General features: G+C 36.9%; 11 protein-coding genes and 8 non-coding genes across 19 annotated transcripts; 10 read left to right on the top strand and 9 right to left on the bottom strand.

Moving 5' to 3' along the window:
* Positions 1–108: 108 nt before the first annotated feature.
* On the top strand, positions 109–180 carry C5L36_0Dtrna8E. The gene has a single exon. It is a non-coding gene; the product is annotated as a tRNA-Glu (tRNA).
* Positions 181–188: 8 nt separating this feature from the next.
* C5L36_0Dtrna7K lies at positions 189–285 on the top strand. The gene is made up of 2 exons: positions 189–226; positions 249–285. It is a non-coding gene; the product is annotated as a tRNA-Lys (tRNA).
* Positions 286–1806: 1521 nt separating this feature from the next.
* On the bottom strand, positions 1807–1877 carry C5L36_0Dtrna10G. Its single transcript has one exon. It is a non-coding gene; the product is annotated as a tRNA-Gly (tRNA).
* A 944-nt stretch (positions 1878–2821) lies between these two features.
* On the top strand, positions 2822–2893 carry C5L36_0Dtrna4W. The gene has a single exon. It is a non-coding gene; the product is annotated as a tRNA-Trp (tRNA).
* A 3083-nt stretch (positions 2894–5976) lies between these two features.
* On the bottom strand, positions 5977–6048 carry C5L36_0Dtrna5P. Its single transcript has one exon. It is a non-coding gene; the product is annotated as a tRNA-Pro (tRNA).
* Positions 6049–6057: 9 nt separating this feature from the next.
* On the bottom strand, positions 6058–6131 carry C5L36_0Dtrna3N. Its single transcript has one exon. It is a non-coding gene; the product is annotated as a tRNA-Asn (tRNA).
* A 271-nt stretch (positions 6132–6402) lies between these two features.
* On the bottom strand, positions 6403–10856 carry C5L36_0D01600 (uncharacterized protein; the record flags this gene model as incomplete). The annotated part of the gene is given in 2 exon segments (XM_029467040.1): positions 6403–10130; positions 10130–10856. Coding segments are annotated over 2 exon segments (4455 nt in total).
* Positions 10857–11709: 853 nt separating this feature from the next.
* Positions 11710–11780, top strand: C5L36_0Dtrna9G. The gene has a single exon. It is a non-coding gene; the product is annotated as a tRNA-Gly (tRNA).
* A 4-nt stretch (positions 11781–11784) lies between these two features.
* On the top strand, positions 11785–11856 carry C5L36_0Dtrna5D. The gene has a single exon. It is a non-coding gene; the product is annotated as a tRNA-Asp (tRNA).
* Positions 11857–11982: 126 nt separating this feature from the next.
* C5L36_0D01580 (uncharacterized protein) lies at positions 11983–13386 on the bottom strand (the record flags this gene model as incomplete). The annotated part of the gene is made up of 1 exon (XM_029467039.1): positions 11983–13386. One exon carries the CDS (start codon positions 13384–13386, stop codon positions 11983–11985), a length of 1404 nt encoding a protein of 467 aa, XP_029322899.1.
* A 351-nt stretch (positions 13387–13737) lies between these two features.
* C5L36_0D01570 (uncharacterized protein) lies at positions 13738–14319 on the top strand (the record flags this gene model as incomplete). The annotated part of the gene is made up of 1 exon (XM_029467038.1): positions 13738–14319. The coding sequence occupies one exon, from the start codon at positions 13738–13740 to the stop codon at positions 14317–14319; it is 582 nt and encodes a 193-aa protein (XP_029322898.1).
* A 156-nt stretch (positions 14320–14475) lies between these two features.
* Positions 14476–15090, bottom strand: C5L36_0D01560 (uncharacterized protein; the record flags this gene model as incomplete). Its single annotated transcript, XM_029467037.1, has 1 exon — positions 14476–15090. One exon carries the CDS (start codon positions 15088–15090, stop codon positions 14476–14478), a length of 615 nt encoding a protein of 204 aa, XP_029322897.1.
* Positions 15091–15404: 314 nt separating this feature from the next.
* On the top strand, positions 15405–16376 carry C5L36_0D01550 (uncharacterized protein; the record flags this gene model as incomplete). The annotated part of the gene is made up of 1 exon (XM_029467036.1): positions 15405–16376. One exon carries the CDS (start codon positions 15405–15407, stop codon positions 16374–16376), a length of 972 nt encoding a protein of 323 aa, XP_029322896.1.
* Positions 16377–16528: 152 nt separating this feature from the next.
* Positions 16529–17635, bottom strand: C5L36_0D01540 (uncharacterized protein; the record flags this gene model as incomplete). Its single annotated transcript, XM_029467035.1, has 1 exon — positions 16529–17635. One exon carries the CDS (start codon positions 17633–17635, stop codon positions 16529–16531), a length of 1107 nt encoding a protein of 368 aa, XP_029322895.1.
* A 328-nt stretch (positions 17636–17963) lies between these two features.
* Positions 17964–20717, top strand: C5L36_0D01530 (uncharacterized protein; the record flags this gene model as incomplete). Its single annotated transcript, XM_029467034.1, has 1 exon — positions 17964–20717. One exon carries the CDS (start codon positions 17964–17966, stop codon positions 20715–20717), a length of 2754 nt encoding a protein of 917 aa, XP_029322894.1.
* Positions 20718–20781: 64 nt separating this feature from the next.
* Positions 20782–21492, top strand: C5L36_0D01520 (uncharacterized protein; the record flags this gene model as incomplete). The annotated part of the gene is made up of 1 exon (XM_029467033.1): positions 20782–21492. One exon carries the CDS (start codon positions 20782–20784, stop codon positions 21490–21492), a length of 711 nt encoding a protein of 236 aa, XP_029322893.1.
* Positions 21493–21584: 92 nt separating this feature from the next.
* C5L36_0D01510 (uncharacterized protein) lies at positions 21585–23072 on the bottom strand (the record flags this gene model as incomplete). The annotated part of the gene is made up of 1 exon (XM_029467032.1): positions 21585–23072. The coding sequence occupies one exon, from the start codon at positions 23070–23072 to the stop codon at positions 21585–21587; it is 1488 nt and encodes a 495-aa protein (XP_029322892.1).
* A 284-nt stretch (positions 23073–23356) lies between these two features.
* Positions 23357–23794, top strand: C5L36_0D01500 (uncharacterized protein; the record flags this gene model as incomplete). Its single annotated transcript, XM_029467031.1, has 1 exon — positions 23357–23794. One exon carries the CDS (start codon positions 23357–23359, stop codon positions 23792–23794), a length of 438 nt encoding a protein of 145 aa, XP_029322891.1.
* Positions 23795–23935: 141 nt separating this feature from the next.
* On the bottom strand, positions 23936–24397 carry C5L36_0D01490 (uncharacterized protein; the record flags this gene model as incomplete). Its single annotated transcript, XM_029467030.1, has 1 exon — positions 23936–24397. The coding sequence occupies one exon, from the start codon at positions 24395–24397 to the stop codon at positions 23936–23938; it is 462 nt and encodes a 153-aa protein (XP_029322890.1).
* Between the last annotated feature and the right edge of the window lie 213 nt (positions 24398–24610).

The raw sequence follows: 24610 nt of genomic DNA, 5'->3' as shown, positions 1-24610 counted from the left end.
AAATATAACAACAAAGTGCGCCCCACTCAAAATCCTGATGATTTTAAAAATATTAGCTTGGATTTTTGTCTAGTTGAGTTCAACAGAGTCATTTTATTTTTAACAAATTCCGATATAGTGTAACGGCTATCACGGTCCGCTTTCACCAGGCAGACCCGGGTTCGACTCCCGGTATCGGAACATTTTAAGCCTGGTTAGCTCAATCGGTAGAGCGTTTGACTCTTAAGATTTCTTCTAAACGGAAGTGCAATCAAAAGGCTGCGGGTTCGAGCCCCGCATCGGGCTTAACTTTTTTGCATGTACATGGGCATGATCAAATATATTTCTTAGAAACAAAGTATAAGCAATTAAACATTCAATAAAATAAGCTTGAGTTCCAATATAAATGCGTTACATTTTAGTATTAAATCCCGGTGTTTGATTATCACTCGAGACTTGAGGAGACCAGTTGATCTCAAAAACATCTTCATCCTTACTATCGTTCGGGTAGTAAATGTATGGGTCTTCATGGTGAGCAACTGTACCCTTTTGCACCATTCCTACACCGTTTGTATAAACACCAGTGTTTGAATGAGCCAATGACACTCCGGAACCCTGGTTTGAGTGAGATTGGTAAAGGTTCATCATAGAAGGTATGTTTGCAATTGAGGATTTAGGGGTTTGGTTTGGAGTGGGAGTTTTCGATTTGTTTAAATTGTGTAGACTAGATGTACTATTTGCATTTGCATTTTTCAATGCCTTCAAATGAAGATCGGAAGCGTTTGTAAGAGGTGTGTTACTAGACATTATTTGAATGTATATTTTTATAAGAAGAATTGTTCTTAATTAAGTTTTCCAAGTGGGAAAGGAAGCACACTGAATGTATATTCTTTACTTTAATGCTTCAATAGAAATAGCCCTTGCTCGTCCTTTTCCTCTGCTTTTAAAAGGAAAGGCTGTGCAAGGAATATTTCCAGTTATAGTGCCGGAGTAACGGCCGGGAAAATGGGTCTAAGAATGTAATCACATTTATAATGAAAATCGGATCGTTAATTAATTATTGATAGATAAAAGCTATAGAGAAGGTATATATATATATATATGTATAACAAGGTTAAGGGCGGGAACCTAGTGAGTATATGATTCATAGATATAAGCGGTGATATGTTTATATCTGGTTATGACCATGTACACACACAGAATCGTAATTATCGGTGGATACAATAGGAACAAAAGTAGTGTAATTAGATTCTTCGTCGTTTTCTGACTCATCGGCTTCATAGGAGATCACCTTGCTTAATGATTCTCCAATGCCTTCAATGTTCTCCATCTGTTCAACAACTGATATTCTACGCTCTCTGTCGTAGATGTTCAAGTGTTGTTCTTTGTCTAGAATTGAGGCGTTGTTATTGATAATAATGGACATTGTAAAATTGTGCTGGGGGTTGCTGTTGTGGGTTGCTGTTGTGGGTTGCTGTTGTGGGTTGTTGTTGTACCGTAAAAGAATACTCAAGACCTCCCCAATACGAACCTCAAATTGGGATCAAAGTTGAGCAGGCCCCATCTTTTATAGATGTCACAAGACTGGAGTTTCTTCAAACCGGGCTAACGGTACACTCCGATAAGGCACATAGTCTCACGGGGCTGAATCACCCATCTGTCAACTCTGAGTCACCCCATTTTCCCGTCTCTCCTTCTCCGATTTTCGGACTTTGCTGATGAGCGGAGACTTCTTGTTTGTATATTCTTGCCATGGAAGAACGGGATTCAAATTTTGCCCCTACGGAAAAAAGGGGATTTTCAAGCGACAAACAGGAGAAAAAGAACTGCGCAAGCCCGGAATCGAACCAGGGGCTCAACGATGGCAACGTTGAATTTTACCACTAAACCACTTGCGCTTCTTTCTGTAGTGTGAAAGGGATTTTTCAGCATGTGTTCCAAAAAAAGAAGTCCCAGTAGATAGAGGATAATATACTGATATTAAGGTTTCGATTTTAGAACAGGGAAGTTAACAAGGGTCAAGTATCCGGAGTAGGAAGCAAAGAGAGTTAGCCCCGTTGATCGTGTAGAGCATAGGCATAGAGAAGCCGTCGGAGACACTGTCATTCGCATAAATTAATTATCATTTGTCAACGGGCTATGACAGGACTGGCACAGTAAAAAATAAAGACCTAAAACGTAATAAGCTCGTACAGGAGTCTGCTAGACGAAAAAGGGTAGGAACTGAGGGTGATTCCAGGTTGCGGGCGTGAAGTATATGAGACAGACAATATCCTGTTATATAGAATTGATATAGCTGATATAGGTCCTAATCGGGAGTGGAAGCAGCAGAGGGAAAAAGAGAGAAATCAATTACTACTTCTACTACGACTAACTTCCACCACGCCCATTGTCTACTCGTGCGATTATACACCTATTGCGTACTTACTAATACGTGTATTGCAATTATTATTTCTGCGTACAATACTATAGTTATTGATAAGATTAGTGATTATTCTTAAAAAGATTCAACCGTCGAAACATCCCAAATTAGGAAATAATTTCGACTCCTTACACCTAGTCCTTTACATAGTGAAAGTGTTGCTGGTGGTGCGTACTTTAGAATCTGATTATTGCTTGTTTATATTTTATATATTTAAATACGTTAATTTTCTGAGAACATATATGGAATGTCCTCTGTTTACATAGTAATTCTTTAATTTAAAAATAGCATTTTGAGGGATATAATTATCTTCTAGAACTTCTGTTTAACCTTCTACAATCTTCTTCAACCTTCTATATGATTACCCGATGAGGAAATAGAGAGATAGTGCTTTGTCTGATCTCTTACAAGTTACTGAATGGGGCTATGGCTCAATGGTAGAGCTTTCGACTCCAGATCGAAGGGTTGCAGGTTCGATTCCTGTTGGCCTCAATTCAAATTATTTTTGCTTTGTATGGCTGCTGATTGAGTTGCTTGGAAGACACCGGCTACGGTTTTTTTTTTCAGAGTAGCAAGACAGGAAAAGACTGAGTTGATTATTTACATGATCTAACCAAGTTAATTGGCTTTAAGATCCATTTTCAAACCGATCAGAGTTACTCTGGTGACACAGTTCGTTTATACTTTTATTTATGTATACAAGTGCCCCCAAACAGGATAAAAGATATCAAGACTATAATAATACGATCTTTATAACTATACGTTGGCGCTTGCTTGGTAAAAGACATTGTTATATTGTGAAGAGTGTAAAATTTCAGTAAACCATGTTATAAAAAAAAAGGTAGGTCTCTTTTTAGCCTTTTTCGTTAACATAGTTCAATCAGCTATAATCTGTGAATTTTACATAAATAAATACCCTTCTCACTTGAATAAAATAAACAATAGTCTCCGACAAAATGTTCAAAAAAAGGATTGATACCCAGAAATACCTCCGATGGCATAAAATAGAGTAAACTTTTCTTTGATATAATTCATTTCATAATTTTAAAAGAAACATTTTGATAATGAAGATAACAAATACAACAATAGAAAAGGTTGAATGATAGAAAGAAACACATATTCCCAAGTAAAAGTGTCAAAAAGAGGTTTTCCATAATAAATTCCTTACAGCTGTGTCATAACAATCTAGTTGGTTTACAGCTTTCATATACTTTTTGGAAAACAAAAATTGATGAGACGAAAAAAAAATGAGATGAAAAATAGTAAGTGAAATAGGGGTGATAATTTATTTAGCCTTTTTACAGATGAAAAACCCAGTGCAGTTTATTCATACGAAACGATTTTGCTACAATCACAGTTTCACAAAAGATTAAAAGAAAGAACAGGCGCTTGATATTTGTAAATCTGATTTATAAAAAATAAAAAACCATATGTTACACCAAATACTAGCCATGTTCGTTGTTGGTTGGTAAAAGATGTGTTTTTTATATAGCTCGAATAGAAGTAAACTAGATTCGGATTCAGCAACTTTTACTAAATACAGAATCACTAAGAAAATTGTTCAAACCACAACTTCAAAATCACTAAAGAGCATGAGGTTGTTGAGACTAAACGTATGGATTAAAGTCTCTTTTTATGGCTTTGTTTTTGCTATGTAGTGTTACACTTTCTCTTCAAAATATGCTCTTAACATATTTTTCAGTAAGCAAAATCACAAACTACAAATTTTTAAGTAAGAAACTAGATTATACATTGTTATTTTGGTGAACAATTGTCTTTGGAAAGCTGTGAGCTCTGCGTAACCTAAAAGCAACGTTACGGGTTTTGGTTTTTGTTTTTTTTATAGGCTATTGGTTCAGTAACTCTTCAAAATGATTTATGTACCAAAAATTACCAGTTGAATTTGATGTTCCTCTGAACCTAATCTTTAAAAAAAATTTTGGCTTCTACAAGAATGCTTGGGCTCTCCTTGAATTTGATAAAACTAGCCAATTTGTCAATATTGTTCACAAAAATCAGTTGTGAACTCAGATGAGATTTGCTACAAAATTCAGTTTAAAAAGCGGGTGTGATACTAAAAAGTAGAATTGCTTTTATTGATTGAAAAAGGTTAAAAGTAGCTGTAAAAAAATAAGTGATTTAAAAAGAACAAAAAATTATTGAGGAGAAATACTCTTTCTTAACGAACCCTGTCATCTACCTCTTGTTTGAGAAAAACAACTAGGGTATAGAAAATTAATAACACAAGAAAGGTTTTACAAAAATCTATAACATTTTTTTTAAAGAAGTCTTGATTATAAGGCGATATCGTCTTTGACTTACCCTGGTGTAATAAAAAATTATCAATTATTTATATTTTTTTTTTTCTTAACTAAGAAATACAAAACTCAATCTTTCTAAGAAGGGAAAAGAAGTACCTTAGTGTTTCAGACGTTGAAACAGATTATCCTTATCTAGTTTGTGTAAAACTTTAGAGTGGATATACAAATTCCGGTTTATCATCAAACAACATGCTATTCCGGCTATCCTATTTATTCAGCAAAGCCCAGAGGAAAGGCTGAATCTTTACTTTTTTGCCTCTACATCTAGAAAATAGTTTACCAAAGAGAGTTTCCTAATCTTTTTCACAGATCGAAAGCAAAAAATTCAAACCACAATATTAGCTTAGATAGAGTAAAATGCGTTTAGTAACGCAGAATCAGAACTAGCACATTGCTAACTTCACTCAACTCAACTTCGGTGTATCAGTTACCACTTCATTAAAAATAGAATACAATATACAAACATTGTAATGATTCATGTCAATGACAAAATCTGCAAAACTAAATATTTTAGAAAAGCTGATTACGCTTTAATAGTACAAGTTGTAATTTAGCATTGCAAGTCATTAGAATGTTTAACAAATCTAAATCTTAATTAAATATCTTGATTAGCTTGCAGTCCTAGAGTATTCAAAAATATATTTAGGCTAATCACGAGAAAACACAAAGCCAAATGATTGATGGAAACTTAAAGTTCGGGTTAATGAAAAACATACATGAAGACCTTGTCTAAGCTTTCAAAGAATCAATATCACGTGCAATGCCTTTTAGGAATTAATGAAGCAAGTGTCGAAGCTCTCCTGCAAAATGAGTGTAACTTTAAACTCAAAGCCATAACTTTTACAAGATAATTCGGATTTAACTATTATTCAGTTAAACTAACTTATTCAAATTATTTATTTGAATATAGTAGAGGCGTATGAAGATTCAAAAACAGAACAATAAAAAAAAGCATGTTTTGGGGTGAAAATAAGCTTCTTTTTTATAAAAGCAGTTAAGTAATAAGCGAATGGTTGAAGCATTATAATCTCTGTCTCAGATTTCTATGCTTAGTTTTCATGGTTCAATAAAAACAGCAAAAACTTTGGACTTGAACTAACACACAAATTTATAGTTGCGTCCAATGTAGTGGCCAGATCTTGAAATTTATAGCTTCTTCTCCTGCTCTGATATTCTTCGTATTGCCTGAAAGCTAACACGAGTTAAAGTAGCTTGAATTCGCATAGAAAAAAAACATTTCTCAGCAAAAAAATAGGGGTCAACTGGGAATTGAACCCAGGGCCTCTCGCACCCAAAGCGAGAATCATACCACTAGACCATTAACCCCGAAAGAAACGACCAGAGTGAGGGTTGAACTCACGATCTTGCGATTAACAGTCGCACGCCTTAACCAACTTGGCCATCCAGTCAATTCTTGATTTGAAAGTGTTGCTGGTGGTGCGTACTTTAGAATCTGATTATTGCTTATTTTTATCTTATATATTTTTATACGTTAATTCTCTGAGAACATATATGGAATGTCCTCTGTTTAAATAGTAATTCTTTAATTTAAAAAATAGCATTTTGAGGGATTTAATTATCTTCTAGAACTTCTGTTTAACCTTCTACAATCTTCTTCAACCTTCTATATGATTACCCGATGTGGAAATAGAGAGATAGTCCTTTGTCTGATCTCTTACATTACCCCGCCGCTTTAGAAACTTCGTCCCGAAGTTTATTGTCCTTATCAATTGCTTTTGCATTATCCCATAAAGTTCTCTGTAAATCTTCTGGGATCTCTAAAAATAATGAAAATGGGATGCTTGAACTATGACAAGGGTCACAATCTTTCCAGTAGACATCCAATGTATCGTTTGTTTCGTCGATACCAGCTATACCGATAATCTCGGTCAGTCTACTTCTTGCTTCAGCTATTGTTCTTGGGGGTACCTTGGGAAACTGTTTATCCGTTTGTAAGAATCTTCTAAGCCATCTGACATTGATTACTCTATCCTTTTTATTCGTTTTCGGTAAATCAACTTCGTAAGCGTTGTCTGATATCTTTTTGACAACCTTGTAGGGTCCGTAGTATACCGGTTGTATTTTGTAATACAATCTATCACTACCATATGCATCTTTGTGTAATAGTATCCAATCTCCAACTTCAAATGTTTCGTACACTCTCGACTTATTATGCTGTGTTTCCTGACTTCTTTGCGCTTCAATCATGTTTTCTTTCACATTTTCCATGATGACTTTCATTTCTAATGCGAATTCTTCAGCTTTATTGCTGTACCTTCTACTTGAAACACGACTGCTAGAAATAAACATTGGCGAGTCTGGTAAGTAACCATAGCAAACTTCAAATGGTGATGAACCTATCGAGACTTGATGGGAACTATTGTAGGCAAATTCGGCCATTGACAACCATTTGTCCCAACTGTAGAGATCGTTACTCGCATAATTTCTTAGTAACTGGTTTAAGATTCTGTTCGTTCTTTCTGTTTGACCATCGGTTTGAGGATGATTAGTGGTCGAGAAAAGTAAGGATGTACCAAATATCTTGTACACCGTAAACCAAAATTTATTCATGAACCTTATATCTTTATCCGAAACCATTCTTTTTGGAATCCCATGTAATTTAAAACAATTATCTACCATCAATTTTGCACATTGCTCTGCGGTTGCAGTTTTCCTAGTGGGGATGAAATGTGCCATCTTCGTGAATCTATCCACCACTACCAAAATCATATCGTGTCCATTTTTGCATCTGGGAACACCTGTGACAAAATCCAAACTGATGTCTGTCCATCTTCCTTCAGGAATTGGAAGAGGGGAAAATAATCCTCTTTGACCAGTTGTCTCTGGTTTGGTTTTCTGGCAAACCGTACATCTTTGACAATATCTCTTCACGCTTTTTAGCATATTTGGCCAGTAGAACATAGGGTGAAGTCTCATGTATGTTTTGAAATACCCGAAATGACCAGCAGAGTTACCGTCATGAGCGTTACCAATAATTTCCTGAACCAACTTAGACTTAGGGGAGACTACTATTCTTCGATCATTTCCTCCTTTAACCACTGAGAAATATAGTAAATTATCCTCAATTGAATAATGTTTGATGTGGTTATGGATTGACTTCGGGATCGGCAAATTCTCTTTCAATATGTCGTATATCTCGTTAATTTCATTGTCTTCATCGTACGACTTAATGATCCGTTCTAGCAGTTCCTGATTTGGCGTTAACACCGATTCTATTGTGTTGATACCAACTTCTTTCTCCTCGTAGGGGTACCTAGACAAAGCGTCTGCTACTGAATTAGTAGGACCTTTCACGTACTGAATGGTGAAATCGTAATCAGCTAAATAATCTAACCATCTGGCCACTCTATGGCTATCTATTGCATTCTGTCGCTTTAAATAGACCAACGATCTGTGATCTGTTTTCAATACAAAGTGCCGATTTAATAAATAGTAACGCCAGTTCTTTAATGCTTCGACAACAGCGAGAAATTCACGGTCATATATTGAATAATTTAATTCTGAACCTATTAATTTCCTGGAGCCATAGGCTATTACACCACGTAATTTTCCATCTGAATCAAGCTGTTCTAACACGTAACCTAACGCAGTACCACAAGCATCTGTGTGCACCACAAATGTATAACCATCTTCCCAAATAGGATGTACTAAAATTGGGGCATTAATCAACTTTCCTTTCAGCTCTTCGAATGCTTTATCTTGAGGTTCTTTCCAAACACATTTCTTATTTGCGAATTCCATTATAGGAGATGCAATCTTAGAATAATCTTTGATAAATCTTCGATAATAACCAGCTAATCCTAGGAATGATTGAGCGTCTTTGGCGTTTTTCGGAATTGGCCAACTCTTGATTTTGTCTATCTTAGCAGGGTCAGTCTGGATACCTCTGCTTGAAATGAGATGTCCTAAGAAACCTAAGGTTTTGAAGTAAAATGAGCATTTCTTTTTCTTCGCAATCAGCTTATTTCTCCTGAGCAATTCCAATATTTTTTCAATGTGACTGTAGTGTTCTTCGACAGTCTTTGAGTAAATTATAATATCATCCAGGTACACCTGAACAAATTGGTTCAAATAAGGTGCTAGAATCCTATTCATCATTCTTTGGAAAGTACTAGGGGCGTTGGTTAAACCGAAAGGCATCACAACCCACTCGTAGTGACCGTAATCTGTGGAAAAGGCTGTTTTTTCCATATCATTTTCTGCGATTCTGACCTGAAAGTACCCTGACATCAAATCCAACTTGGAAAATACTGAAGCTCCTCCAAAACATGTGATTAATTCATCGATTCGTGGTATTGGGAACTTGTCTTTTACCGTATTGTTGTTTAATAACCTATAATCGACACACATTCTCATACTACCATCTTTCTTCTTGACAAATAATACAGGACTATTGAAAGGACTGGAGCTAGGCTTGATAAAACCTTGTTTTAGCAGTTCATCAACTTGTTTATTCAGCTCTTGTTTCTCTGAATAACTTAATTTGTACTGGCGTCTGTATGTACTCTTGGTAGGTTCAATGAGTATAATTCTGTGAGTCAAATCCCTTTGGGGAGGTAAACTGGTGGGTTGGTCATTGGTCACCACATCTCTAAATTCTTCATGAATTTTCTTCCTAATTCCATCAACACCATCGTAAGGTTCTTCTAAAACATTATTGTTTTCTTTTTCTTCAACTGACTGCACAAACAGTAATAATGGATAATTATCAACATTCTTTAAATTTCTTCTAACTGCACGCATGGAGTTAATACCTATAAGTTCATTTTCTTGTGTTTCTTCTAAGTCGTTTTCGTCGCTTGACTCTATTTGTTCTTCGATATCTGGGATTTCAGGAGTTTCCGTTTCCTTTTCGATATTTTCCCAGTCAACTTTATTTCCATGATCTTTAACAAATGGGAAACCTAATATCATTTTATGGTTGATATTCTCTAAGACTAAGAATCTAATATTCTCATTTTGCCATTCGTCTCTTAGCTTAAATTGTAATTCTAAGGTTAATTCTCCTTTAACGCTGATCGTTTTCTTATTAGCGGCGACAACATCTTCAAATTCTGTAGGCTCTAAATAATTTTCTAATTGATGTGATTTAACGAATTCGTAATCCAAAAAGTTTCTTGACGCACCGCTGTCAACTAAAGCAACACATTCCTTAAATAATTCATTTTTAACTTTCAAAAGCGGAAGTTCTTTCCTATCCATGTAAACGTTCGAAACACTTAAATTTTCTATATCCTTGTTATCTAGTATATACTTGTCAAACTTAGTAGAGTGTTGAATCTCGTTCTTTAATTGCAGATTTGCATTTTCTATTGTAGGTGGGTTTATAGCAATATCGGAACCAACCACCTTTTGGTTCCTAACTAATTTAAATTTTCTCTGTCTTGTTTTCTACCAGCGTAACCACCATTATAGTTTCTGTTGTAATTCTTGTTTCTTTTATAACTGTCAAAATTCCGACCACGATAATTTTTATTTTTAATGGAGTCTATTTCCATTGGTTCACCTCTCCATCTATCTTGATGCGAGAATCTAAAGTCTCTAGCTCTGGGTGCTGAGTCCTTCTCAAAGTCTCTTGCTAAAAATTTGGCTTCAGCAAGCGAGTTTGGTCTATGTTGGAATACGCGTCCTCTAATTTCTGCACGTAATCCTTGCACAAACCTATCTCTGGTGGCCCATTCGTTCTCATACTCACCTGGGAGTAAGGTCCGGTACCCTTCAAATTCCTGGATAAATTGTTCCACGGAATTTTTACCTTGGTGACAGCCATTGTATTTTGCTGCCACTTGTCTCAACTCAAATTCGTCTGTTGGACAGAATTCGAGTGTAAACTCTTCGACAAATTGATGCCATAAAGGTAATTCGGAGTTTCCATACCTGTTAGTGAACCAGGCGAGAGCGGATCCATCGAGGTTGAGCATTGCGGTTGCTACCTTAAATAATTCTGAGACATCCTTTCCCATACTTTCTTGTAGTTTAAAGGCCATGTCAAGTTTGAACAGAAATTGTTGGGCTAAACGAACAGAGTTCTTTTCGTTACCCTTGAATACCATGTTTAAGTTAACTTGCGACGGGTTAGAACCTGCATGCATCGCGTTAACTTCTGAATTCATGTTTAATTTCTTTGTTGAACTTTTCTAACTATCCGGTGCTACCAATTGAAAGTGTTGCTGGTGGTGCGTACTTTAGAATCTGATTATTGCTTATTTTTATCTTATATATTTTTATACGTTAATTCTCTGAGAACATATATGGAATGTCCTCTGTTTAAATAGTAATTCTTTAATTTAAAAAATAGCATTTTGAGGGATTTAATTATCTTCTAGAACTTCTGTTTAACCTTCTACAATCTTCTTCAACCTTCTATATGATTACCCGATGTGGAAATAGAGAGATAGTCCTTTGTCTGATCTCTTACATGATTTCTTTCAAAGTATTCTATACTGAAGTAAATATAACTCAGAAGCAATAATAAACATACATATCTGGCATGTTGAAATTATAGTAAAGGGAGTTATTGGCAAAGAATTGAAATGACATACTCGTCAACAGCTATTAGTCGTTTTTTTTATCATCCATAATTTGAAATTGAACAGTTATGAAAAGAGATTATAATAAACATTACAATAACAAACTAAGAATATAAAACAACCAAATATTTCTATAAACGCAGGCATGAAGCTTTTCCAAAAACAGTGAAAAGAAAAACAAAACTGTATGATGTAATATGTTTAGCTTGCTGTATTGTGTTTAAAAAAAACTGAGTATAAGAAGTACCTATTTTAGATCAGAGTAAGTAAAGAATCAGAAGGATATCTACCTCTTCTTTTTTTTAACCAGTATTTAAAAAGGGAACGTTTTATAGTTACATTTAGAAAATTGAGATATAAAATATGTAGAATATAAACTATCAACAATCAGATTCTAAACTACGGACTACCAGCAACACTTTCAAATTCATAACAAGCGCAAGTGGTTTAGTGGTAAAATTCAACGTTGCCATCGTTGAGCCCCTGGTTCGATTCCGGGCTTGCGCAGTTATCCGAGATAGTTTAGTGGCTAGAATTTCCGCTTGTCACGCGGGAGACCCGGGTTCAATTCCCGGTCTCGGAGATTTTTTTGAATATACTGTTTTTTTTGCTTGTTGGATCTCTTATTCATTTTGTCTTTACAGAGGTCAGCATGAACGAAAATTATTAGTCTATACATGTATTTTACATGGGAAATATATAAGCTGTCCTATGCTAATGTGATCTTTCTTCTCTTTCTTCTCTGCGTTACACTCGAGCTATCCAATTTACTCCATAGTTCATCTTCGTCACTTTCCTCTCCAGAATCTTCAGCAGCAGCAGACGCTTTTCTGGCCATATATTCTTCTTGTTTTCTGATGGATTCCAGGGCTCTGTCACCAATAATATTTGCTTTATGGCGCCCTAAAGTTTCGGAGTCTTCCAAAAGAATAACTGCATTGGATTGCGTTCCAACAAATACTTTGACAATACAATCCCTAGTTTTATTGTTATAAGCACGAACATAACGATCTGTACCTGCAGTTACTAAAATTGAATCATTAAAGTTGAAGAGTGATTGAATGGATCCAATGTGATCTTTAAATTGACAGACTTGAGAACCCGAAGTTGAATTCACCTTTTCAACTATTCCACTGGTATTGGTGACAACAAAGTCATCATTCATCCATATTGCATTTGTTACTGGGCCCTTGCTAGGTAAGATGAGTTTAGAATATCTTGGTTTACGTCCCTGTGAAGAATCATAGAATCTTAAGTCTCCCCATTGTGTAAAAGTGTACAGCTTGAAGTTTTCTGGAGTGCTGGATTTATCAAAAAGGATCTTCTTTATATGTATCGGCACACGCAACTCAAGTTTTGAGTTGGAAACATTCTTAGCTGCAAATACAATTTCTGGGGTTTCACTATGTCCACTAGAAGTTGGTAACTTAACTATACGTAAATCGGTTTCCTTTCCTCCATATGCGATATATAAAGTATCATCAGTTTTTCCAGGATGAAGTTGAAATGTTTCAACCACCTCGTTGGGTTTCAGTGGTAATTGATAATTGGCCGGGTTGTCTGATAGTTTCTCCTCAGATGACCAGATAAAAAGTGTACCTTTATTTGTTGCTGTTAAGAGGCGTCCTATATCATCCACGGCTAAGTCTACAAAGACTTCATTGTCCTTATTAGTGCTTTCTGGAATAACATTTTTATGTTCAGATAGTAGGGGAAGAAGCTCTGAATCATCGTTGCATACCTCATTGTTTCGTAATTTAGCGGTATCGTAAACTTGGACAGATCCATCAGAGCGAGTGACAGCAATGTTACCCGTCTTGGGTGACTTGACCATATGAACTACCCTAGATTTCCTAGAGTATCCAGTGGCATGTGTGGTGATTGTTGGTGGTGCTACTGCATTTGGATCATCCTTTGGTGCTGGCCTGGACGTGTCGACACCATGTTGTGCAGTGACCACTTTCAAGGCACCGGTATCTTCACACGATACTATAAGCTTCATATTGGTACTTGTCTTGCCAGATAGTCTATTTTGAAGAAGCTCTTTGCTGTGGAATCTGCACAAACTATCTGTGAATAAAATTTTTTTTTTGAAATGAAAAGAAAAAATCATACTGAATTTGGTAATTATGTATGCGAGCTGGAGAAGATTTGCTGACTACATTTTCTAAATATCAAGTTATCATTGAAGTGGAGAAAGAGGGGGTCTTCCCATTTCATGCTGATTCAGAAGTGTAACTCAATCGAAATAGAAGAACCATGTTGCAATTTGTGTAGAGACGCTATGTAAGCGTGCTACTTGTATGAAATCATAACTTCAACGTCTGTGGATAACAAAGATTTTTTCCTGATGCGAACACAGGCGCCTGTTGATGTTTATGTGTAAGACATTGGTGTTTTCATTTTGAGTGTACATTGACAGTGTAAAGAAAGAGACAATAAGAATCAAGTTAAAGGATTTGACATGGCCGAGACTAACAGACACATACGGTTTGAAGCGTTACACTCAGCGTTATCCTATGCACTCCAGAAGACGCTTTCGAAAATTACCCTCAAGGCCTTTGTTTCATGTTATCCACAAATTGACGTTTCCTCTCTAGAATATGTGAGGAAACAAGTAGTGAGTTCATGGCAGTCGAAGGCTGAATCTGAGTTTCAGAAGATATTTATGGAACGACAATTGCAGTTGCATTTGAACGAATTGGATAAAGTTATCGAGAAAGCTGAGCAAAGAAAATGCAATGGGGAGAAAGTTCAGATTGATGTATCCGATTTGTCACCCACCGAATTGGTGAAGGCGCATATGATTACCATGAAAAGAGAGGTAGTTAAGAATCTGGATGAACAATTATCTGCTCTTCGAGAGTCTAACGAGAAGCTCCAGAAACGGCTAAATGAATATAAACTAGATAAAACTTTGGATATGCATGAGTATCCTAAACTCCTAGACGATCTAAAAATAATTGACGAGTTAGATGAGCAGGAGGAGGACAGTAAGCTGAAGAGCATAGTAGAATGGGCTGTAGATGAGATGCAATTTTCTTGAGGACAATGATATAATTTGTGGTGTAACTTGACACAACTGCAATGTCACTACTGTATAAATAAGTAAAGGGATTCTCATCATGAATCGTCTGCTAAGTGGTTATAATTTTCGATTATAAATGATACGAATAACTTTAGAGTTTTAAGGAAAAGAGCTTTATAAGGAAGCAGCAGTAAAGAAACTCAAGACAAATGGGACACTAAAGCTGGCCTTTTCAAAAACCAGCTCATCCCATGAGACGCTGTCTACCGCTCCTTTGAAAACTTTCTTTGTATCGACCGCCACGATTCCTTGTCTACGAAGATAAACATTGAGGCAGTACAAACCAATTGATACAACAAATAAAATGGAGCTTAATCTCGAAAGTGCATAACCAAGGACTAAACCTGCAATAGAACCAATAGCTACTTGACGGTAGTTCAATTTACCATCAAAGGCACCATCGTACTGTGATTGCTTTATTTCTTGGTCGAGATTAACTGCACCCTTCTTGGTATCAATCAAAACAGGTCCATTAGCAAAGCCCGTCTCATTCAGAATTGGCTTATGGGCTGCAAGATATAGGGAAGAAACACCAAGGACACCCAAGAAAGTCAAAGCCATGTTTGGAGTTTCTCTGGTTGCTGTTCTAACTCTTGCGAAATTTGTGTAGTTAGAATTGGCCTTGTTGTAAGAGACAAATCTCTTAGACTGGGACTGGATGGCTTGTTTCGTAAAACGCAAAGTATCGAATTTCTTAATGAAATTAGAAGGTGAAGCAAGTCTAAACATTTTGTACGTGTATAGTTTAATTTCTCTAATTGGTTCTCGGTATCTATACTCTTATAGACAGATTGCTCCTCAAGAGATTAGTTGGAGCAGGAAAGGAACGTATCATACCCTTTCGGAGAGGAAGGAGAGGCTCGGCCATGGCGAGCGGCGAGCATGTTTTTCTTTGTTCGCTTGATTTTTATACGTAAATCAACACTTCAACAAATTTGGTGGAACATGTTCCTTTTAGCGGAACGAGGGATTAACTGTTTAAGGTCAATATTACTTAGCATATAGATACTTCTACAAAGGCCAACAACACAGAAACCGAGTAGATGAACATTGTCAAACCCTTTCCAACGTCCCACCAAGATTTAATACTGGACGTTTGTTACGATTTCTATGGTCGTCAATTGGCAACGTGTAGTGCAGACCAACATGTAAAAGTGTTTGATTTGGACTCATCTACTTCGTTTTGGGAGTTGAATGATTCATGGAAAGCCCATGATAGTGTTGTTGTTAAAGTTGATTTTGCACACCCGGAGTTTGGGCACCTATTGCTCTCTGCATCGTACGACCGTACTGTTAAAATATGGGAAGAACAATTTGAGGAGCCAATTAATTCAGGTAGACGATGGGCCAAAGTCGCAACTATAGCAGATTCGCATGGACCAATATACGATGCCTGCTTTTTACCCGCTCACTTAGGACTTAGGATTGGTGCTATAGGCAGTGACGGTAAACTAAGACTGTACGAATCAACAGATCCAAATGATCTCTCTCAGTGGGTTGCCATAGAGGAAATCCCCGTGCTGAAAAATCCAGTTGCAAATCATTTACAAAGCGATTTTAGTTTGTCATGGTGTCCTTCCAGATTTAGTGTTGAGAAATTTATAGTAAGCGCCTTGGATCAAGCTTATATTTATTATAAAAACGAAGGATCCAACAAGTACGTGCAAGGCCTTGTTTTACCCGAACATAAGGGTCTTATCCGGAGCGTCTCATGGGCACCTACAATGGGAAGAAGCTATCACTTAATAGCCACGGCAAGTAAGGATGGGTTTGTTAGAATATTCAAGCTTGAAGAGCGTCAAAAGAACGATAAAACCGACGAGTTAGATTTGGAAATTGCTCTTCTGAGTTCGTTCAATGATCACGCAGGAGAGGTATGGAAAGTTAGCTGGAATTTGACAGGAACTATCTTGAGTAGTTGTGGTGATGATGGACTTATAAGACTCTATAAGGCAAATTACGCAAACAAATTTCAGTGTATGAGTGTCATAAGTACGGAACATAACAGCAAGTAATTTTGGGATGCCTATACAAGTATATATATATATATATATATGTGTGTGTATTATATGTATAAAACTGAGAAAAGGCCCTTCCCAAAAGGCTATTAGGCTAAAGAGACAATATCCAAAGAAAACTATACTAGAGTTTACAGAAATCCACATTTCTATTTCTTTAAAATAGTAATAACATCTTCATCTTGTAGTTTATGAGATAAACCAACATACTGATTTTGGTGCTTGACACTGGTACCATATACCAATGCCGATTTGAAATCATCAACTAAGGATTTGTGGATCTTCATACAAAAATCTTCGACTGAACATTTGTCACCTTTTAAAACAACTGGATCAGAGAAATCAGGTAAGCGTCCCTTTGGTTTTGTATAGACTCTCACAAGATTTAACCGATCCCACATAACTTCCAACAATTCATCTAGGTTCCATTCATTTCCACTGGAAATCGGAACTGCATTTGGAATACGGTATAGAAGTTCGAGCTCTTCAATAGAGAAGGAATCAATCTTGTTTAACACATAAACAGCAGGAATATACTTTCTGTTGTGGGCCTCGAGAACATCAATCAAGTCATCGACTGTGGCATCTTGACGGAATGAAACTTCACAAGAGTTGATCCTATATTCATTCAAAACCGCTTTGACCTCATCCTCATCAATTTTAGTCAAAGCGACTGTGGATGTTATACTAATACCTCCCTTTTCTTTCTTCTTGATGATAATATCAGGTGGTGTTTTATTCAATCTGATACCAAAACCTTCCAGTTCGTGTTCAATGATTTGTTTATGACGAAGTGGTTTATTGACATCCAAAACAATGAAAATCAAATCACAAGATCTTGCTACCGCAATAACTTGTCTACCTCTACCCCTACCGTCTTTGGCACCCTCAATGATACCTGGCAGATCGAGCATTTGGATTTTTGCACCTCTATATCTAATGACACCTGGGACAGTAGTTAAGGTTGTGAACTCGTAAGCTGCAGCTTCTGAAGTGGTACCTGTAAGTTTTGTTAGTAAGGTGGATTTACCAACTGATGGGAAACCAACAAATCCGATAGATGCAGCACCCGATTTCTTAACATCAAACCCAATACCGGCGCCACCACCACTACCAGCAGCAGCATCTTTCAACAAGTCGGCCCTAAGCTTTGCCAACTTGGCCTTAAGCATTCCCAAATGCTTTTCGGTAGCCTTGTTCTTTTGCGTTCTGGCCATTTCATCTTCGATCGCCTTGATTTTTTCAACGGTAGTCATATCCTAATCTGATCAAAATATCTTCTCCTTTTGTTTTGCCAAAGACGTGATTTTAGCCGATTCTTCTTCTGACTAAGAGGAAAGAAGATAGGACCCAAAAAACTACATAAAATTTTTCAGGATGTGGAAGAGACATGAATCTACAAAGATTTGAATTCGAGCGTCCAACATAAAATTCTCAAACACTGTTTCGAGCTCCAAATTAGATGCGTCTATATTTGAATACACACAGGGAAAAAAAAATATACATATATATATATATATATATATCTATAGTGTACCTTCTGGGTGAGAGGTGCACGTCAACTACAAACAACTAAGAGAAGATATGACCTCTAATGGGAAACAACGAAAACATGATGAAAACTCAGACAATGTGCTGGTGAGAGATCAATTGAATTCGTTAGAAAATACATTAAGAACTGCTACAAATCTTCAGCAACTTTCTAAATTGTTGAACGATATTGCTCAAGAGAAGGCTGCAATTGACGAAGATCTCGAAAAGATTGAATCAAAAAGTGTGATGCATCATCAATCTGCTGTTAGATCGGCAGAGCTAGCACGAGTTGACCTTTCTTCTACATTAAATCAATCAAGGAGCTTGAAATCAATAATGGAAAATGCCAATTCTTTGAGCTACAAAATTACAGAACGTGTTCGTGTTTTGGATAGCGCCAAGTCGCAATTGAAAACTGTGAAGGATTATATTGATAATGTGAAGGCTTTGAAGTCTGAATTATCAAGAGCAAGTGATGCAATTGAGAGAAAGGATTGGCTCATTGCGTCAAGGTCGATTTCGGTGATGCTTCAATTACCTGAGGGATTGATTGATGATCCATACGTAGAGTTTAAAGTACCTACAAGCCAGCTAGAAGATTTGCCATCAGATATACTACAGAGATGGATCAATGAATTGGAGCATATTTTTATCAACGAATTCAATTGTGCTGCGTCTAATAGGGATGTCGATAAACTAACATATTTTTTCCAGCTTTTTCCTCTTATTGGAAGAGCAAAAGTTGGGCTCAAGTGTTATTCAAAATTCATTTGTGGTATTATCAGTGAACAATCTAGAACTATTATTAGAAACGTCCATAATCAACAACCCAAACCTGAGCTTTACTCGCAATTGCTATTCCGATTATACCAAACTATCTCAGGAATACTAGTGCAACATTCCAAGGTTATTAAATCTTACTATGGGAAAAATGTTGTTAATTCCATTTTGAAAGATATACAAATCGAATGCGATCTACAAAGTAATCTTATTATTGAAACATACTGCGATTCGAAACAACTCGATAGATTATTGAGTGATGTAAGAAACTATGATTATCCTATTTTAATCAAAGAAATATACAAAAATGCTGCTGAAAGTGAAAGTGATCAAGAAGATATGGATGTTGAAGACAGTGAATCGGTTGAGCTGATAGAAATATCACAAGTTACCGATGAACTTTCTACCATGATGAACCATTGGTCTATGTATTCCAAATTTTTTGTTGTGCTCTGGAATGAGTTTTTAGATACTGACAAGGATAAGGTTGTTTATCCAACACCCCTGATCCTTTCATCATTTGGCATACGGATTCATAATGATATTGTCAATCAATTTGATACGGCATGTACATATATTATCAGAAGAACATTAGAGAAGGCATGCAAACTTGAGACGATTTCCAGCTTTATTCCTCACCTTTCGAACTGTTTGAAATTTTTGACCTTAGTTTATAAAAAGGTCGAACACTCATCATCTCATGACCTATATGCTCTCATACCTGAGGAGCCACCCATTTCCTCTCTTGCTGATGACATTATTGTTGTACTAAATACCATAATGATGGAAGTCTTGGCTACGGGCGAGTTATCTTCTGTTAAAAATATGATTTCCAACATAAAAAGGGTTCTGCTGAATGATTTTATGAATATTATCCAACAGCGACTTGGTTCTGTGAACCTCAAATCTAATTCAAGCTTATTGAGCAAAGAGACTTTACAAAAAATACACCAACAGCAAAATCCGCTTGCGGAAAAGTTGTTTTCCGATTCAGTTGCCAGTAGCCCTAGATCTAGAAGTGGTACCCCAGTGGCGGGTGGTTCACTGAATGTTTCCGCTTCCGATATTGCCAATACTGGTGCTATGTTCATGAGGTCCCTCAATGCAGCTATTTCTTATACCATGACAGGGGAGGATGATGTTCAGTCTTATCTTATTGGTGACGATACAGATATAAAGAAGGTCGTCGTCTATCTCAATACAATTGAAGTTTTATCGGACTACTTGAAAAAGATGGTGGAGTCATGCATGGGAAATTTCCAAGGACGTTCTCTGTTGATAGTCGAAGATCAAGAGTTACAATCGGTCAGAAAGTCACTAGATCCGCATACCAATAATTACGATACTGATTTCAATATAGAGGTACCGACAACTGAGAGCATCAGTTTGAAGATTGAAGGAATTTTGCAAAGTATCCCTACTGGTTTCATCGAGCGCAAGGATTCCATAGTTAACAAGAACTTGAAAGTAATGTTCGACAAGGTGATTAAGGCTCGAATTGTTAGGTTGTTAAACAAAGCGCTGATGAATAACTATTATATGACAGTGGAAGATGGTCAATACTTCGTCGTCGAACTAGATAAGGACAATGCTAATGAGGGTGAACAAGTATACACAAACAAGCCAGCGAATGAGGAGAATTTAGTGAATACTTTTATTAAAAACTGGAACTCAATCATAATTCCTTTTGTGACGACTCTAGCCAACCCAATTTGTAGTATTTTAATTGAAAAAATTGTTGATTTAGCATCTGAGTTGCTGGAAGCAAGAATTTGGCAGCTCGAAAAGAAGGTCAACCACATAGGTGCCTATAAATTAGAACAGGATGTCAATACTATCATAAGCGAGTTTTCAAAATTCAATTATGGTTTACGGGCCAAATTTGTCAAAGTTCAACAAATTGTAATGGTTGTTGCGACAATTGAAGAAGAAGAGGTCATTGCGTTGGACGATCCTGATTCAGGAATTGAATGGGCATTGACTCCAAGTGAACGTCAACGTGCAAAAAGTATCCGTGTTCCGTAACCATCCACTTTGTAGTTTATAAAATCTTTATTGTGTCTATAACGTTTGTTATCAACTAGAGTCAATGGTGATAAAGGGGAACTTTAGTTTTCCTGTTTTTCTTCGAGCCTCCATTTTCAATTTCATTGAATGTTTTCTTTTTTTTTCCTTTCCAATTCATACTCAAAGAACAATGACTGACCAAAGGACAAGTCAGGGGATACTTGAGAAGATAAAGGCGCTTAAGTCAGCCAGAGTTGAAGCTATACAAGCAAACAAACGGGCCGTATACGACGAAGCCAGTGGGGGAAAGAAGAAAAACCGTGAGAAACAAAAAGTTAAAGATGCTTTTAATGACGAAGCCGAGCAGATAAGCGAGCATGATATTGAGGGCAAGGAGAGAACTAAAAGACCCAAGAAGACACATGGGAAATGCAAAGGCGAAAGCCAACTGGCTCTACAGAATTATAAGAAGCTAGCTGAAAGGACGTATGCCAAAAATGTCAAAGAAATGGACGATCATGGGTTGAAGAAAACAAGGACAGAATATTTAGAGGAAAAAGAACTAGTGAAAAAATTAAAGGCTGAAGGTCTTGGGGAGGAAGAGATACGCAGTAAACTGACATCCAGGACAAAACTTGACAAATATGTCCAAAAGGTTACTTCCTGGGAAAAGAAGGTATATGAACATCGTCACAAGAGCAACGCCATCGAAGGTGCTGATGGCGCAATTCATGAGAAAAATCTACATTTCAATAATAAGTTGAAGAGACATTACAATAGCATAGATCAATAAGAGTTATTTACTACTAGAGTTTTTTTTTCTTGGTTATCTTTATAGAAGACTATTGTACATTATTTTTACAATTATGCGATCTAAATATCGTTTCAATCGGCGTTGTGCTCTGCCTGCTCTATTTCTGTAAGAACCAATTCAACCTTTTGATCCAAAAGTTTATCTTGACGTTGATGCCATGCCAGATGCCTATCAAGATCGTATTGTTTTCTAAAAAGTCTGTGGCAGTTAGAATATGGGCAACTGAGACGCTGATCTACATTATCAACGAGAAGATCCAGTACATCAAAAGATGTGTTGGCTTTGTTTTTCTGATGCTTTTTGAAGTTATTGATAGTCGGTTTTGCTACAAACATCCCGCAGTCTGAAAGATTAAAGGTGTTTTCTTTTTTGAGATCTTCTTTGTTAACGTGGCTTCCCTTGACACACTTTCCATTGGTATCATAATCACAATCGTTAGCAACATCAGTATTATGCTCATCATCCGGCTCAATCCTTCTCCTTTTGGCCTTTTTCTCCTCTTCCTTTTTCTTCATAAAATATTCAATTTCTTGTACAGATTGTTTATGTTTCGTCTTAACCTCCAACCTGGGTTCATATCTTAACGCCTCTGGTAGTTCTATCAACGGATGCTTCTCTGCATAATGTCTCACAGCGTGTTCCTTCTTATGAAATTTCTCGCCACATTCCATGCAATTCCAAAGCTTTATAAGGCTGTCATCGACATGCATCTTCATATGGTTGGCCAAACCTGAGGATCCAATACATTTCTTCCCACAGATGTCACATTCCAATTTAGGATGCTCTGTTTTTATATGCAACTGTAAGGCTGACCACATTCGAAACGTTTTGTAACAATTAGGAAAATCGCAGATTAGTTTGGAAGAGTCCGAATGATGTTTGTCCATATGATCAGCCAACCTACCAGGCCTACTAAACTGCTTACCACAAATTTCACATTTGTTCGATGAATTTTGTTCATGAACTGATCTTATATGCGCCTTCAATGATTGATGTTTGTGGAAAGATTCATTGCATCCTTCAAATGTACAATGGAAAGACTTAAAGTGGGTTTTTTCGTGTCTTTTCAAATGCTGCATTGAATTGACTCCTTTGCCACAAACCGTGCAGTGAAATGGTTTATCCTTCTCTTCGGTGTGCTTGAGCATATGTCTCGCCAAGTGGTCTTTTCTTGTAAAAGAATCGTTGCATCCTTCAAACTCACACTTGAATGGCCTGTACCCATAGTGACTCCTCATGTGTTGTTCAAGTAGAGACGGTCTGGAATACGCCTTAGTACATCCGGGAAAGTCGCAAATGTGATTCTTGGGACGTGGCGAAACAGACCGAACACTGTACGAGCCAGATGAAGATCTGGCTCGAACACCTGCAGTTTTCTTCTCAGTGGAACGTCCTGCACGTGTGATGTTAGGAGAGTGTTCATTATGTGAACTGGTATCTTGTGATTTTGATTTTGTTGTAGATTCCTTCGAAACGCGTTCCAAATTCTGAATTGGGACATCTATACATTTTTCGTCACTCTCACCCCCACTCACATCTATAATAGAGGCTCCTTTCATTCTCTTGCCAAAATACAGCACCGTGTCTCTACCAGGAATGCCCGGAAAGCTTGCATTTATTATTAAATGGTAGGAATTATCTCAGCATTAAAGCCATTGTAGTTATCAACTCTTGCTTGTTCTATCCAGAGAAAAAAACATGTAGCGACATGTCATTTTAATATGGAAAAATTTTTTCAGCTTTTCATCTAAGTAGTTTAAACAGTAGAATTCCAATTGTTTGCCTCCTTGAATTGGACGAACGACCATACCTCCTAATAGACAGATACACACTAGATTTCAAAATGGCAGACTTCAATGAAAATTATCCAGAAGAATACGAAGAGCGTTTTTCTGATGATGAACGCTTTCAGAATGACGAAAACGCAAACGGTGTCGATGTTGACCAAGATGGAAAAACCATCATTGCATCAGGAGCAGGTCATGAAGAAGGGTTTGAGATGTTGGAAGTTGGTAAAAGAGCAAGACCAAGGGCCATTCCACGTGACCAAAGGATCACCACTCCATTCATGACCAAGTACGAAAGAGCCCGTATTCTAGGTACTAGAGCTTTACAGATATCCATGAATGCACCAGTTTTAGTCGACATCGAAGGTGAAACTGATCCATTACAGATTGCAATGAAAGAGTTGTCTGCCAAGAAAATCCCTCTAGTTGTCAGGAGATATCTTCCAGATGGATCCTATGAAGACTGGTCTGTTGAAGAATTGATTATTGATTAAGAATAATAGAAGCCAAAAGAAAATATTCTACAAAAATATCGTCAATTATCCTATACTTTGTACATTATACTATAAACCAAAGAAGAAAAGAGATATCTTCAAATATACGAAAACGTCGTTTTCCGGATACGCATGGAACCTCTAGATTTTAACGTTATCAATAAATTTCTCAGAGTCAACTTTTTTGTAGCTTGTTATTCTATTTTCCTTTGTAAATTCGTCAATGACCTCTTCAATCGGTTGCTTATCTTCTTGAGCTTCGGTAACGCTGGCGACGTCTTCCTTAAAAGCCTTACCTTCTATATTGCCCGAAGAATCAACAAAGGTTGAAAAGGCATCTTTCAACTCTTCTTCACTACTAAAGCCACCAAACTTGGACCCCACAATTCTGAGAAATGCATTGAAGTCGATTTTGTTGTCTTCAAATTCACCCAGTAAGTTGTTCTTGACCTCTGCTTCTTCTATTCGATGTCCAATGCCATTAAAGGCGTCGTGCAAGTCCGAAACAGATATGTGATTATCGCCATCTTTGTCTATTATCTGAAACATAGTTTTGTACTTCTGTATAGTGCTCTTGGAAAATTCAAAGTCTTCATTGCTCATTCTACGCTTCAACTTGTAAGTAAGTTATAGAAAAGGTTGTGAGGTAGACTGTAGTAGCCTTAACGGTCAAATGCCAAAGGTCAACAACGGTACTTGTCACTTAACTTTGGACGCGCTGAGTCTTGAAAGCTTCGCCACTTCTGGAGGACTGTTATTATCAAGATTTTTGCGCTTTTAAACCTGAAGTAGTAGAAGCCAGCCACAACATTGGAG

This window comes from Pichia kudriavzevii, chromosome 4, assembly GCF_003054445.1.
Source record: "Pichia kudriavzevii chromosome 4, complete sequence".
In the NCBI taxonomy this organism is placed as follows: domain Eukaryota; kingdom Fungi; phylum Ascomycota; class Pichiomycetes; order Pichiales; family Pichiaceae; genus Pichia; species Pichia kudriavzevii.
The sequence above is the reverse complement of the archived record's forward strand: the minus strand, read 5'-3'. Positions and strand labels throughout refer to the sequence as shown.